The sequence below is a fragment of the Xyrauchen texanus genome, chromosome 10 (assembly GCF_025860055.1).
Source record: "Xyrauchen texanus isolate HMW12.3.18 chromosome 10, RBS_HiC_50CHRs, whole genome shotgun sequence".
Taxonomy (NCBI): Eukaryota; Metazoa; Chordata; class Actinopteri; order Cypriniformes; family Catostomidae; genus Xyrauchen; species Xyrauchen texanus.
The window spans coordinates 20,610,373-20,626,938 of NC_068285.1; the positions used below are offsets into that span (position 1 = coordinate 20,610,373).

At 37.4% G+C, this 16,566-nt stretch overlaps 3 protein-coding genes across 6 annotated transcripts in view; 1 reads left to right on the forward strand and 2 right to left on the reverse strand.

Moving 5' to 3' along the window:
- Positions 1–6: 6 nt before the first annotated feature.
- On the forward strand, positions 7–3,457 carry c19h1orf109 (c19h1orf109 homolog (H. sapiens)). 3 transcript variants are annotated; one of them, XM_052136332.1, is made up of 4 exons: positions 7–467; positions 535–763; positions 953–1,061; positions 3,083–3,457. In XM_052136332.1, the coding sequence occupies exons 1-4, from the start codon at positions 199–201 to the stop codon at positions 3,121–3,123; spliced, it is 648 nt and encodes a 215-aa protein (XP_051992292.1). In that variant the 5' UTR covers positions 7–198; the 3' UTR covers positions 3,124–3,457. The 3 variants fall into 3 exon arrangements, with proteins under 3 accessions (XP_051992292.1, XP_051992294.1, XP_051992293.1); XM_052136334.1 differs by lacking the exon at positions 3,083–3,457 and having other exon boundaries at positions 930–1,048; XM_052136333.1 differs by lacking the exon at positions 3,083–3,457 and having other exon boundaries at positions 535–813; positions 930–987.
- Positions 3,458–4,696: 1,239 nt separating this feature from the next.
- LOC127651078 (claudin-4-like) lies at positions 4,697–5,380 on the reverse strand. Its single transcript, XM_052136788.1, has one exon. The coding sequence runs from the start codon at positions 5,378–5,380 to the stop codon at positions 4,697–4,699; it is 684 nt and encodes a 227-aa protein (XP_051992748.1).
- A 4,413-nt stretch (positions 5,381–9,793) lies between these two features.
- LOC127650375 (protein argonaute-4) overlaps positions 9,794–16,566 on the reverse strand; it is a 41,836-nt gene continuing 35,063 nt past the window's right edge. For both annotated transcript variants that reach the window (XM_052135750.1, XM_052135749.1), the window contains exon 18: positions 9,794–12,921. In XM_052135750.1, the coding sequence (XP_051991710.1) occupies positions 12,813–12,921 (109 nt within the window). In that variant the 3' untranslated portion in view covers positions 9,794–12,812. The remainder of the gene's footprint in view (positions 12,922–16,566) is intronic.

A 16,566-nucleotide genomic window follows, 5' to 3' on the forward strand; every position in this document is an offset into this window, starting at 1 on the left:
CGCATGTGTAGTTACATTGTCAACGGAACGTTTTCATGACCTCTTAGACTTGTTTTTAAAAAAAAAAAAAAAAAAAACAATACAATTTAAGATTAAAATTGGGTATGCATCATTAGAGTTATACCTTTATGTAGATATATTTCGTAATTAGATTGCGTGAAGGCGCTTTATTAATGTTGTTGCGGAAGATTTAAAACAATGTCTAATCCAGTTGTAGTGTCGTTACATCAGCAACTCAAAACATGCTTTGAGGTTTTGAAAGTTAATAAAAACGTTTGGGAAAGTGTATTAGCCGAGTGTATACCTCTAATAAGCTCTCTCGGAAACCTCGCAGTGCAGTTGAAGGCACTAAAAAACGTTCAGCTTGCTAACACACCACTTGCAAAATTCCCTAGTTTACAAGAACGTCTTCATTACAAACTGTCACTTGCTGTGGATTCAGTTCTGGGAAAGCTAGCTGAGAAAACGTGAGTCTATTTGATTATCATTGTTATTCACATAAACAATCCACTATAACATTGTCTTTATTGTCAGGGATGCTCTTCAGACAGTGAGGGATGCCATCGATCAACAGGTGTCTGCTGTCTTCCAGTTCTATGAGAAGAACACAGACACTCTTGACATTGCTTGTTGTATCTCCAGATCAGCCACCTGTCCCTCCATCGCAGACATGTTACAATGGCTTCAAGATGCAGATTGCTACTACTCTCTCCAGTATCCTAAAATATTAATGGCCACTGTTGCAAAAGTATTTTCGTCACCAGTTGAGTACCTTGGAAATCATTGTGTACATCTAAGGGACAGCCTATCTTTGTATGTAAAGACTATTATGGGCACAGTTTATTAATTTGTTCAGGTTTGGAGCACCAGTACTTATGTGCCTGATGTTGGTTTGGCTGTATTTCCAAACAACACATGTTTTTCTTTAGCTCTTATGCTTGGATTACTGCAGAGAAGGAACCTGCTGCAGATGTTGAAGCCCACTGACCTTACATTAATGGAAACAGCACCAAAGAGATGGGAATCTCTACATTCATCCAACAGAGAGGAGAGAATTGCAGGTATTTCCATTGTATTCCATCTGTCCACCCATCCGTTCATTAATTATGAGATATAATTTTGAATAGTTTATCTATAGCATAATGTTGAAGCATCTCCAATTAAAAACAAATGTTTTTATATATTTTTGTGGTTAATTTATGCATCTGTTGATCATTAGTTTGCTACTTGCTTTTTTTGTCAGTAATGCTTGAAATTACCAGGTGAGCCCTGTACTGATCTGTAACCATAGATATAGAAATTCAGATTTCTGTTTTTGCATTAATTGATTCATAGGTGAAATACGGACCAGGCCAATGTGGACAGTGCCCAGGGCACTTGGCCCATCTACTTTGAAAACAAATATTTAATATAAACTTGAATATGTAGGCCCCACAGATTATAAAAGGCCCCCTCAATTGGCCCTTGTGACTATGAGGGCCCTCAGTCCTCTTATAGAACTCTTTTGCCTTCCTGTTTCTAATAAAAAAAAAATGTGCCACTCTTTAACTCTATAACACCTTTTGTATCATATTTGATACATAATAAAGTACAATATAGACAAATAAAATTAAAAAGTTCTGTAATACAGTACAAAACAATAAATCATTCTAAATAATACAACAGAACTAATCAATATAATAAAATACTAGTCATCTCAATCTATATATGCAAAAGATGGGTTTTTGACAACTTCTTAAATCTGTCTAATGTGGGAGCATCTCTAACAGCAAGAGAAAGTGCTTTCCATAATCTAGGTGCGGCAACTGAAAAAGCTCTCTCACACATAGATTTTAGTCTACAAAGAGGCTGCTGAAAAGTAAAAGAATCAGCAGAATGAAGAGAACGAGAAGACGTGTAAAGGGTAACGAAGTCACAGATATAAGAAGGGGCCATTCCACGCATAGCGTTGTAAGTTAGAGTGAGAGTTTCTAGAATTATCATAGACTTAGTCAGTTTAAACCAGTCTGGCCATTCGCTGTTGACCTCTCTTATCAACAAAGTGGTGTGGCGTAGTGGGCTATAGCACATAACTGTTAATCAGAAGGTTGCTGGTTCGATCCCCACAGCCACCACCATTGTGTCCTTGAGCAAGGCACTTAACTCCGGGTTGCTCCGGGGGGATTGTCCCTTGTTATAAGTGCACTGTAAGTCGCTTTGGATAAAAGCATCTGCCTAATGAATAAATGTAAAGGCGTTTTGTCCACAGAACTGCCACTCACGGGATATTTTTTGTTTTTGGCACCATTCAAAGTAAATTCTAGAGACTGTTTTGTGTGAAAATCCCAGGAGATCAGCAGTTACAGAAATACTCAAACCAACCCATCTGGCATCAACAATCCAACAGATACACAAACTATATACTATTAATTGCTATAATTGCATGTTTGCCCTACATTACAAAAAATTACTTTGCTCTGGTGGTTGGGAAAAATAAGATTTTGATATTTAATTTTGTGTTACAAAAGTACTAATTTAATTAGATAAAGTTTTACATTGTTTTAAATAGGGTATAGTGATGAACAATTCTGAATAGAACTCGGATAAGTTAGAAAAGATATGGCAACACAAGTCAGAACTGCCTGAACTCTTTGCCGAGTTTCACCAAAGCCATGCAGAGATGCTGTAAGAACCTATTTTTTTAATTCTTCAAAATTTAAAGTGGTTGATGTTAAAATATGTCATGAAGTATTATTGCCCTTTTTAATATATGCACTTTTAAACATTTTGTTACATGCTTGTATTTTTAGTTTTTATGTATGCATAATTTGTAGGGGTTTCTAAATATTTACTTTTGAGCTTACATTGACATGTATAACAAATGCTAAAATAGTTTTGTCTCTTTAAGAACAGTGGCTGTACAGCATGTTTCATGAAATCTCACTATCAAAGCAGGACACATTGACTTACTAGTAATTTTGTATAAAAAGAAGTGTAATCTAAATTAAAGCTGACGGCTGTCAGTTTGCACTGGCCAGCTCTGAGAACACTTGAAATACAAAATACGTTTGTTTTATATTTTCATAAGGTTTTTTCTTTTTAGATTCACTGTGCCAAGTATCCTTCTTCATGGACCTTGAATGAATGGGAGCCATTGCTGTGCCATTGTGCCTGCTGCTGTTCTCAGCATGGCAACAAAGGATAAAAGGGTCACCAGACTTTAAAAGATGCAGAGTATTACCTAGATACACTCCACTCATGCAGAAAATCTTTTTGCATGGTAATGGAGGAATTCAGTCTCATCAATTCTTTTTGTTGTGGGCACTAATGTGACAATAACTGTATATCAGCGTCACTACAAGCGAGCAGCTCTGTAAAGTACTTACAGACAATCTGTTTTGTTTATTGACTCTGGTTTTATTTAATAAATGTTATTAATGAAAGTTAGTTAATGTATGTATGCTTTTTATTTTTTACCTTGATTAAATAATTTCACTGTTGTTACTGAATCGTCACATCATTACACTTTTATTTTTCACCAAAGCTCATAGATTTTTTTTATTTTTTATTTATTTTTTTTTTTAAATAAATACAAAGAAAACCCATTATTCACAATCAAACTTAAAACAATCACTGTGATTTGTCAACTAAACACATATGTCACAGTAAGCATAAAATAACCCACAGTCAATGCTAATAGACTTCGACAAAACTCAAATTTGACTTGTGGTAAAAACTCATCTAAATGAGGTACTCAAGAATAGCACAGCATAATTGAATTAACACTTCCTATAAGAGTATAACAGACTGACTGACAAAGAACGAAAAAAAAAATGTTTCTGAAACTGGACCCACTGCAATACTACTATAGAACTGCAACCATATGCTCAATTTATTGATACATGTCTTTAATTAAATGTGCACCGAGTCATTTTTTTCCACATTACAATTTTGTCCCCTGAAGAAATGAAAAATTATTTCAACAAATGAGAATTACATGAAATTACTGTAGGTGGCCTGTGGCAGGTCACCCCCACATGAGGGCCGCTATGTTGAGATCAAATGACCAGTCATGGCTTGCAATCCAACTAAATGAATTAATAAACAAATTAATAAATAAAAGATAGGATAGTTCACCCAATTATAAACATTAAGTCATCTTTTACACATTTTCATTTTACTCTTTGTTCCAAATCTGAATAACTGTTCTTCGGACCAAAACATTTTTTATTAGCCTCAGTCACCATTCAATTTTGTTGTTTGTAAAAAGGTTAAATGAAAGTAAATGGTGACTGAGACTAACATTCTGCCTAACATCTCCCTTTGTCTTCCACAGTAGAGAATAATAAAAACATTTTGGTTGAACTATCTCTTTAATGTAGTGCTTTCCAATGCTCAGGTCACTTTTCAAAATCTAAAAATAAGCAAACCAAATATTATAACAGCAAACCAAACATTATAACAGCTATCACAATATACATATTTAAGACACAACATAATGAAGTCAGAGTCAACAGCATAGTGAAAGAGTAATGGTATGGATCAACATGTGTGCAAACCACCAGTCCAAACAAAATCTACAAGTGAAAAAAAAAAAAAAAATCGAAGCATAAACAAAACAATTCTGAGTGCACATTTAATTTCCTTCAAGTTTCTAGCAGATGTCTTCCTATTGGCCCAAGGTTTCATCATTAACATCTCCTTTTATTTCTCCTTATCACACATACTCCTTAAGAGGCAGACTGTTGGTTATTGGCTTGGGAAGATCAGGTGCAGAAGGCCTCAAGCTGGCAAAACTACGGCCTATATACCCCCTTCTGTACCCTCCTCTCTCGATGTGTGGGCAGGTACTACTAAGCACCGCCCCGCTGATCATAAGGATAACTGCTGATGCCCATCCCAGGTAAATGGCCTGACCCAGCTCCCGCTTGTGCTGTATGGGAACATTAGGGTTATAGAAGTCCTGCACCACACTGTTTGCTGTCCAGGAAACTGGTACTAGGACGCACAGGCCCGTCAGAATGAAGAGCACCCCACCAGATAGCGCTATGCCAGCCTTGGCATGGCGATCATCCCCAGCGCAGGTGGTGCACTTCATGCCACAGCAAGAGACGGTGCAGGACAACCAGCCCAAGAAGATGGCAATACACATCAGTGCCCGTGCCGCCTGGATATCAGGAGGAAGAGCCAGCATGGAGTCGTAGGTTTTACATTGCATGTGGCCGGTGGTCTGGTAGATGCAATTCATCCAGATCCCCTGCCAAACAATCTCAGAGGTGAGGATATTGCTCCCTATGAAGGCCGTGACCTTCCATTGGGGCAGCGCAGTCACTGCTATAGCCATCACCCAGCCAGTCACAGCACAGGTGAAGCTGATCAACTGCATGCCAGTGTTCACCATTTCACCACCCTCTGAGTACCACGCCTCCTCGGGCCACAACCTCGAAGACACCTTTCCGATTGCAGATGGTCCAGTTATAGATAATTGTTTCCCCCTTTCCTTGCCCACGGACCGAAAACTTGCGGTCTTGGTCTTAGTCTCCTCTGAAACCTTTGTTTTCGAAACTTCCTTGCCAAACCTGTCAAGATTTTGTTTCGATTCCTCAAGACAAAGTTTTGTTCACGCTTCTCACAGTCCCCTTTTGTCTCTCTGGCAGTCGTGCTCACTTTCACCTGGACTTACTTTGAGTTCATGAATAATTAAAGACCCAGAGCAGTGCTGCCACTTGTCTCAGCTCATCCACATCATGGGTTTGACTGAACTTCTGAAGTACCACCATTACAGGCTACATCCAGAGGGCAGAAGTTGGTCTCTCACACACCCCCGTACTTTTCTCTGTAAAGAAAGATCTACTCTTATCGCTGGGACAGGTGTCTCTTTTGCTGCCCGGTTTGGTGTTGCCTTACGCAAACGGATCACGCGGTTTAAATTTGATACTCTGACATGGATGCAATGACTGTCAAAGATGGATTACCTCCAAGGACCAAAGAAATGTCAAACAGAACTCTAATTGGAGCAATGGACAAAAGACGAATTGTCTGAAGAGCAAACAAATCTCAGGCCTTCGTAATTATCTTGCAGATTTGCTTGAATTAAAATCCCATTGTTAAAAAGGTTCTTCAGATTTGACCACACATCATATTTTCTGAAAGGTTGGAACTCATAAGTGTGAAAACGTGGTCCTCTTTCAGGTTCTCTGTGTTGTTGAAGATGCTCTTATCTGCTGGAGGGTAATATCAAGAGCAGCCGAAACCCTAAAAGAGTGCTGTGCTTCAGGCCACTTGGGCAAAGACAAAAGCGATGTAATTTCCCCTCCCTGCAAGAAAACCTTCATGGGTTGGTTGTCTGCTGTCAGAGCGATGATCGCCTATTGGGCAGCCTGATAACACTTAGGTGTTTCAAGTGTATCAATCTTGTCCATCTTTAGAAATGGTGCCGACCAAAGCGACTCTCATCCTGAAAGGGAAGCAGTGAATGGCAGTGTATAGAGGGAGACAGAGCGAGACAGGAGAAGGGAGGGCGAGAGTGGTGTCTGTAGAAGGATCAATTAACATAAGACAATCAAGGGGCCTTCAACTATGTGACATAAAAACATCCTGTGGTTTTAAAGGGATGCTACGGGGGAAAAATTAACTTTTCTTTTGTGAGACAGTCTTGAAAGAGATATTTCTTTAAAAGAGAGGGCTTGTGAGAGTGTTTCACATATGAGAATGGCTGGGATGACTAATAGAAATGTTTTTGCAACAATAAATTCAGAAACAAATGCAACAGTGTGCCAATCAATTTATTACATTTTTGGTCTCAGTAAAAATGGAATTAAACAGACTTCTAAGGGGAAATGTGAATTTCAACAGCACTCAAGTTGTAAAGGGATATTTTACAAGGGTACAAATAATCTGTTAACGGCAATGCACGGTCACATTACAAAGTGATTAAAAAGATACAGTAAATAGATATTAAGTTCTTTCTGTCTGCCTTACTACATTTATGACAGAAAAAGAGGCGTGTTAATGTTAAAATGTAATTATTGATAAAAGAGTATAATTTGTAGAAAAGATGGGTGGCTTTATTTGAAATGCAGTTGTTATTTTGCCCTCTTCAATGGTTTTGTCCCGCTCCATAACATGCAGAGTGTCTATGTTGATGAATTAAATATTATGGCTACAAGATCTCTGGTTTAAGTTTCCTTTCTCTTGTGGCTGACTGTCCTTGGCAACAGTGGTCATGACAACAAGACAGGACTCAGGAAACAAGAGGGGAGGGGTAGAAGCAACAGAGGGGGTATATAAGAGGGAGAGCCGACAGAAGGGGTGATGGCCCATAGTACAGAGAAACTCAAGTGTGCTTTTTTACAATAACAAGAGGATACAGAATTTATAATAGAACAGCTGTGTAATACAGAAATGAGAGAGTGAGAACTGTAAATCAACAAGTAATTTTTATCATCAACAGATATTCTCTAAATGTGTGTATGTACATAGTACATTGTGTGTGTGTGATATATATATATATATATATGGTCCCTTCATATTTAAATTAGCAAATGCTATAAAATGAAAAAGAATGCAAAGGCAGAACTTTTAGAGCACATTCAATACATTAAACGGAATTTTGGGGACATAAAAAATAAAATAAAAATAGTTTCCATTTCTTAGTGAGGTCTAAGCATATGTAACGGTGGCGGCCCAAAAACCAGATTACATTTGGGATTTTTAATAGTTCCACAAATTATTTCGGGCGCCAGACAGGTCAAGCCTGTCTACTGGTAGATTTGAACCTTAAACAACAACAACAAAAAAAAGAAACACCACAAACAACTGAATGCAGTTCAGTATGATAGATTTTTTACCCCCATCCATAACACAATCATAAACACAATGTTTAACAGAAACAGTTATAAAAATTTTAAAAAAACACTTTAGCTGAAAACGTCTATCGGTGATGCTTGACTCATGCACCTGTATTTTTTTTTATCAAAATCAGCAGATTTCGAGTGTCCTTTTCACTCACCAGTATCAAAAACAAAACAGGGAGGCAAGAAATAGAGGGTAATTAGATTGTCACGAAGAAGTTATTGAATTTAAAGGAAAGCTAAAAACTAGACGCAATACTCACTCTGAGCGAGGCACGAATGTGGGGCTGTGAATGTACGAGATTAGGTGTGTGCGTGTTTGTAAATCACTGACCATGGATAGCAGGGAGAACTATTCCCGAGGGGCTTGAGGTTGCAGAGAAGCCAACGCAAGTCGATTACCTTAACTGGTTACTTGACAACGGCCTTCGCATAAGATGACAATACTCTGCAGCCGGCATTAGGAACCTCTTCACTCCGGCGTTAACACTGGCCAAACACAGAGCATATCCAGCTCTATTTTACGAACTGAGCCCATACACCATCAGGTAATCCGTACACCTCGCTTTTTACTAGATCCTCTCCACTCTCCCTGTCTCCATATTTACGTTCCTTTTTATCATTTTCCTTAATGGTTTTTGTTCCATATATGGGCATGGATGGGCCGGCACACATAAAATGGACAGATCATCTTCATTTGCTCAATGTGTTGATCATGATTGTTGGAAAAGGAACACCATAAAACAAAATTAAAACTGGCTGGTGCTGGCTCTGAAAATGTAGGTTTTACCTTGTTGCATTTTGCATGGGTTGCCATCTAGTGGCTTTAGAGACTCCATGAAATCAAAATTGGAGGCTCTTTGGATCAAATTTTATGCAAGTGTCAGAGTCAGAAATATAGGAGGGCTTAGGCAAAAATGCCACCAAAAATAACCATGAAACTCAAATTGTGTGGGTAAAAAAGTATTTTTTTAGTTTTAAACATCTGACAGTATTCTATATGGCCCAAGTTATGGCATAAAATATGTATAGGTCAGAGGTAATACATTCACAGTTTTGAAAATCTTTAATGAATCAATTACATTTAACTATTTGCAATAAACAGATGAAATGCCCTCATAAAAGCTAAAACAAAAATGCCCTTGAAACTCAAATCCAGGGGGCAAATATTGCCCCTTATGAGTTCATTTCAGTCACTGGCCAGTGTACTCCTAAATGTTGACCAAATTAACCCAATACTACCTGAAACCAACTAGCAAGTTGCAAATCATGATTCATAGCTGTGATGTAACCAAAGCCTCTTGGCAATGAATAATTATAATAAATTAAATATAAGACTGTAGTGTACACTTCGTATGAAATCTTCAGGTTTTTTTTTTTTTTTGGCAGTTTCAAGCATTGTATTGCCTTTATTCCTCAAAACAATGATTGACTGATTTTTTAAGAGAACTTTTTTGTTGTTGCCATTTTTCATCTAAAAAAAAGGTCTATTGCATACTGTGGCAACTACAAACTTAAAGACAATGATAACATTTATTTAACGAACCAAATAGCTTTCAGCAGTGTTTGATATAATGGCAAGTGATTTTCTAGTACCAAAATAACAATTTAGCATGATTACTCAAGGATAAGGACTTTCTAGATTTGATCAAAAATGACTTTTTCAAATGGTGATGGTGCTGTTTTTTACATCAGTAATGTCCTGACTACTTTGTGATCGGTTGAATGCCACTTTTGTGAATTAAAGTACCAATTACCTTCCAGCAAAATCTGAACATTATTCCAAACTTTTGGCCGGCTGTGTGTGTGAGTGTGTGTGTGTGTATAAAATATGGAATCTTTTGTAAAACAATTCAACTCACTCAATCAGTTTATTAATAAATGCTAGGGAAGAAAAGTATGCCAAATCTAGAATTAAAATCACTAGACTAGAACAGCAATGAATGACATGACACAGAAGTATGTGTTATGGGCATAAAATACCAATTTATTACTTTGCACAATAACACAAATATTCCCTGCAGGCTAAAAAAAAAAAAGGGGGAGATTTTTTCTTTTTTTTTTTTAAATGTCACCAAGCAATAAAGCAACTGACAGGACACTCAAATAGGATAGGCTACAGGAGTCCTGAGCAATTCCCCAGCAGGTCAAAGAGAGTGCCCACTATTGCTATTGGACAAATCACACAGCTCCTAACACGAGAATAGAACAGCACAAAAAAGCTACACACCAGTAAGAAACAAAAAATGACAATACACATTTTTCAAATAACAAAGCCATATTTATCAAATAGGAATACAAAAACAACTCATGCTCTCTTTTAATTGGGGTAGAGAGAATGGGTTAAAAAAAAAAAGTTAAAGAGGTAATCCTTGTGCAGTGAACCCTCAGGGCCCACCACATGCAGAGGAAGTGCACGTGTGGAGGTGCCACCAGGGCGGCACCACAGCAATTGAGAGCCAGAGAGTAGAGAGGGAACAAGACAGGGTGTGAAGAAAGGAAGGGGTGAGGAGGACATTCTTAGCAGCCCTATGATTGAAATAAGTACCTCGTTTGGGGTGGAGCTCCAAAAGACCGGCGCCCCTCACCCCTTCGACACCCACATCTTGCCCTCAATGAGTTACTGACATTTGTTGAGGAATTTAAAAATCTTGTAAAAGAGACTGGACAACAATCGCTACTCGAAACAGTCTCACTGTACTTAAGTACAAATAGAAAAAAGTTCTCTCTGTGTCATAATAAATATTTTATAAGAGATTAGAGCAATACTCTAGCATGCAGGTGAGCAGTCTAAATTTGAAATTGTCCACAGAGTCTAAAGAGCTAGTCCACCATATGCACATTCCCACTGATTGATACAAGCAAAATAAGTACATAAACACAAACGGCAATATGAATCCAACCAACAGCCACATTGACGAAAAATATTACAGCTTTAAAATTGTTCTAAATTTCGGGTTATATTGCTTTGCAGTGATATCATGATAGAAACTGGAATTAATGCCTTGTAACAATTTTGTGAATTGCCTAAAAAGGACACTACTACAGTCAAACGTTGTATTATCTGGAAGCCATGACATCAAAGTAACCTATTCAGCATTCGACACATCCAATGCTAGAAGTCAACTTATTGCATTTGATGCCCTTGCCCATTTCTTTCATGGGCCCAGTGTCCACGCCACCAACAGGCTGGTGCTCAAACTCATTCATAGCAAACCTGCTGCTTAACGGATGGTTTAATACAAAATGGTTTTTAAAGAGCAGTTCCCCTGAAGAGGCGTGCATGCTGGAGACCCTTCGAACTACACCATCTTGGAGCAAGGCCTAGTATCATCTGACCATGCTTTGCAAGGTGCTGTTCAGTCCAAAGGCAGTGCTTATGCTTGCGTCTTAAATGTATGGTGTCCTATTTTGTATACGTCAAGAGAAAAAAGATCATTCAGATTTATATTAAAGATTCAAGTTCATATACACGCAGAAGTAATAAACACTTTTAAGTGTAAAAACATTGCTAGTATTCCCACCCAAAAATTCTGATTAGTCACTTTTTCTTTTTCCCGCCAGCCGATACGCATTAAACTTGGTATAGAAATAAGCTAAAACTCAAACTTTGATAAATTCTAACTTGGAGGAGGACAAACCAAAGCATTTAGGCCCTCATTTCCACAGCACTAGAAGAACTTAAGCTGTATTAAAAAATACCGTACACAAAACAAAATTTAAAAAATACAGATTCTCCGTTTACAACCACTGACTCCTGGTTCAATTAGTTACGCAACCAATTTACAGACAACTGATCAATATTAACGACAAGAACAACGATTATTTACTCTAACAAACTAAGTTTACCACAAAAAAAAACAACAACTTTATATTAAATTCTTACAAATCCGGTTTGAATTTTATGTATAAATGCATAAAAGGGAGAGTGCTGTATGTTGCAAGCCTAGCCTTTCAGACAGTGCCACCAGAACAATGCTAGCACTACGCCCATAACTGTGCAATGGCCATACCTTTCGACCCTGTAAAATAACCCAAAATAATCCAAACAAGCTATACTCATTTTAAGGCAAGCCACAGGCAGAATGGCACCTGTACCAAGCCTCGTTAACCCAGGTCCAACACTCCCAACATCTCGCAGATGGGACTATGGGAAATGCTACTGCTACACAAAACCACCAGCTTATGAAAGTCTGTAAAACTGTCAAATGGAATATGCTTAAAGAGTTGTAAATATTTATATACTTTTTATAGATCTATGCATGTTAATATATATATAAAAAATAAAAAGGCATTTACAGCAGTTTGCTCCTAGATTTCCCTTAACAATTCAGAGGCCTACCATGAGACATGACACACATACACAATCCTCCACTCACCCAACAAGCACCACACACACACACACACACACACACACACACAAAATGGGAGCAGGTAATGGGCATGTATGCCCAAGTCACCTCGTTTGTAAAAGACTGAGAGGAGAGACCTAATACGATCATAAAAAAGGAGAAAAAACAAATCCAGTCAACCCCCCCCTCCTCACTGACATGCAAGCCCCACTCCTCCCTCAAAAGACATGTGACAAGATTGAGCCAATGGCGGCTTGAGGTAAAAGTAGACAGAGTCCAGCTTAGCTGAGAGAGCCAGAGCTGCCCTGACCAATGGCGCAGGTTTGCTCACACTCAGTGTATATTACAAATTAAAAAGACATTCAAAATCAAACAAATAAAAAGTTAAAAATGGCTCAATTGGATATATTTTTTCTGTGCATTGGAGGTCGGAGGCCTCTCAGTGCAGAACTGCTGGTAGAAGTTGGTTCTTCGGGGCCTACCACAATTTCAACTGGACTGACAGATGGGCCCCTGGCTTTAGAACTGCTTTGCTGCAGATGAAGATGCGAGAGTTAGATAAAGGAAGAGAGAGAGCGAGAGACCAATTGAAAAGGGAGTGTAGAATTGCGTCTACTGCTGGTGGACGTCAGGCGAAGTACATGGTGTGCTGGGTGTCATAGTGAATCTGGACCGCCTTAGCCAGAGCCTGAGGGTCCCGGCCGTTACTCTGTCCTGATACGTGACTGCCCTCAGCACTGCAGAGAGAAAATGAGAAATACAATTTTTGGTTGGCTCATCACACAACGCAAAAAGGTATGACATTGACACAACAGTGGTTATTGTGACAGTGTATAAAGAGAAGATTTCAGACAAAACTTGAATATCTTCAATGATCACACTTGGCCATGTTGCAAAGTATTTATCTGGAAAAGTGAAGCTTCCAGCAAAAAAAAAAAAAAAAAAACAACACACACGTCATCATAATAAAAGCACAATTCAAAATAAAAGCTAGATGGTTGAAATTGAAGTAATTGAATACAACTGTACAGTAAAATGTAATATTCTCTGTAATAATAAAAACAATAATTCAATCACTATAACACAAGCAAGACATCTGTTGAAAAAAAATGCAATGTTGATATTTTCACTTATTAAAAGTGAAGAATTAATTGATTGGACACCATTTTGATGATTAAACTTTAAAACATGATAAAATAATTATTAAAAATAACTAAACTTGTGTTCAATAGCACATTATAATATTAGCATATTTTTGCTGGGGTATCGAAAACTGAAATTTTACTGGTATCGGTATCAACTACTGACATTTTGGTACCGTGACAACACTAATACTGGGGACCATCTATCTAGGTATATTATGAAAATATTAACTGTAACAATTACATTTGATTAGATTTTCATCATGCGTCACATTTTAGCTCTTTAAAATGAACAAAATCAATAATATGATATTATATTGAATATAATTTGTTACAGGTTTATTGTTTACACGCATAATTTGTACCATTTACAAGTATTTAAATTGATTTGTTCAACACATGCTAAAAACCCGGTACAGTCTCTTTATGAAAACCATCTGGTCTGCAAATAAGTGCATATTAATGAGGGAGGACTCAAATGGTTTACCCCTTCCATGCTGCGTGATTAGAATTACATTTAGTTTTTTTTTTTAGTTTATTTTTTATCAACAACTGACTGTAGAAAACAGAAAGGCAATTAAGAGAGACATTATTTTATGACAAATGTTTACCATAGATCTCGTCTTTGGACACACATGGAATGAGTCAAAACCAAACTTTCACTCTAAACTCTGAAGTTCTTCACCACTTTGCCACACAAATAACTGGTGAGTGAAATTGGAAAACTTACCAGCCAGAGGCTAAATCACAGATGCTCCCGATCTTGGGATTTAAGGATCAATATCGATATTGAATATAGAGTTCAAATGAAGATCTTGGATGCATTCAAACAAGGGCTGCACAATATCAACATCGCGATGTGCGCATCCACAATAGTCACATCGCAGAACGTGCGATGTAGTAAGATAAAGATAGTCTACAATATTTTTTTTTTTCCAATAGGAAAAGTAGCATTATATCTGTCTGATATTACTTAATTTACTCCGGTTTATGGGTTCATAGATACAGTTTATTATTTAAAAAAAAATGTAAACGTTCATTGCTGCACGTTGGTGATGTGCAGGCTCTGCTTGCGCCAAAATAAATGGAGGATTTGGTTGCTAAATGAAATGCATTGTCAGTTATATGGAAGTATTTTGTCTACAGACATGATGTTGTTGACCAAAAACAGATACTTTGTCGAGATTGTCTTGCAATTGTTGCCACAACACGAGGAAACAACCAATTCGTTTGATCATTTAAGTCAGCACCACAAATCTTTGTATATCGAGTGCAAAGCCAGATCTAAATGCCGTCCAAAGCAAAAAAACTATTTCAGATGCCTTTCCAGTTTTACACCATACGAGAAAGTTTCCAAACGGCAGAGAAAAAAAAAAAATCAAAAAAACAGATTCAGTAACATTTCACCTTGCGAAAGACATGGAACCAATTAACACGTTTACCAAAGAGGGTTTTAAAAACATGATCCGGTCACTTGACAAGCGGTATGTAATACAATCACGCAACTATTTTTTAAGTTATTTCTTTTAGAAACATTTTATTTTTTTGTTGTATTTTTTGTAAACCACTCAGGGTTGGTGTATAGCTGCACTTTTTTCCCCAAAGGGTTTAAATCAAAAGATATTTATTGTTTACATTTCTTTAAAAAAAAAAAAAAAAAAAAAAGGTTTGTAATCTAATTTGTAATATAATAAAATGTTAAATTACTTATTTTGTCATTCACATTAATGCCCTATTGGGATAATGAAACTTCCTTAGTGTAATGCTCCGTTTTAAACTGGTTGGAGTACAGAGATAAAGCCTCCTGTAATCTCCAGAATCCCTTCTAGACACCAGGACAAATGAGTCCCTTTATTTTAGATTAAGCAACATGCATTATTAATATCATAACATGTTAGATCATTGACTTTAGGGTGAATTGATAGAGTACTACATGAATACAATGGAACCATGTTGAATTAAACGGTGTATTAAATATTATAATAAAATAATCTACCCAAAATAAGTCAAAAAGTCATTTTCAGTTTCTTTTCCATGAAGATGCAGTTCCCTACAAAATCACCCCAATCATTCTAGAATAATTAATTCTTCTCAAATAGATCTATTCATGTCATCTGGCGAAGTCATCCTGTATTTTTTCATATCGCAATATATAAAAATCAGAGAAAAACAAAATATCGTAATGTCAGTTTTTTCCAATATCGTGCAGCCCTAATTCAAACATTGATATTTCTACCCAGTCCTATCATTATATGTTCCACTAGAACAAAAAACAACTTAAAAGGTTTGGAACAAGGATAACAGAATTTCTGGTTGCACTATACCTTTAATCCACAAGAATCTCATGTGTTAAAGGGTTAGTTCACCCAAAAATGAAAATTATCCCATAATTTACTCACCCTCAAGCGAGAATGTCTTGGTGAGAAGTGACGAACACTGAAGCACACGTTGTTTACAGCAAAGGAAAACGGCGAAAAGTAGTGGGTTGTTTTAGCTATACTGTAGATTACTATTAGTCTTAAAATGGTGCGTTCATGTGTCTTTCCAGTCATTCCAATAGTCCATTCATGGCAGCAAATACTCTCAGCCTCTGTTGGCATTACCTGCATGAGCACCACCACGTCTCCTGTACTCTCCGTCTCCCAGATTCTTTTGTTTAATTTAATTAATTTAATTTGACCAATTGTCACACATTATACATACATTTCTGCATATACATGGTGAAATTATTTATTTTTCACATATCCCAGCTAAGCTGGGGTCAGAGTGCAGGGTCAGCCATGATACGGCGCCCCTGGAGCAGATAGGTTCAAGGGCCTTGCTCAAGGGCCCAACAGTGGTGTCTTGGTGGTGTTGGGGCTTGAACCCACGACCTTCTGATCAGTAACCCAGAGCCTTAACCGCTGAGCCACCACTTGTTTGAGCCGCTGCTGCAGCCTTCTCCATCTCCCGGAGTTCTTGGTTGGTGAACTCCAGTTCAAACACATCAAATCAATCAAATCAAATCACTTTATTGTCACACTACCATGTACACAAGTGCAACAGTAGGTGAAATTCTTGTGTGCAGGTCCGAGCAACATAGCAGTCATGACAGTGACGAGACATATACCAATTACAATAAACAACATACTTACACAACACAATTTACATATCAGATGTACACATACTTACACAACACAATTTACATATCAAATGTACACATACTTACACAACACGATAATTATATACAATACACACAAT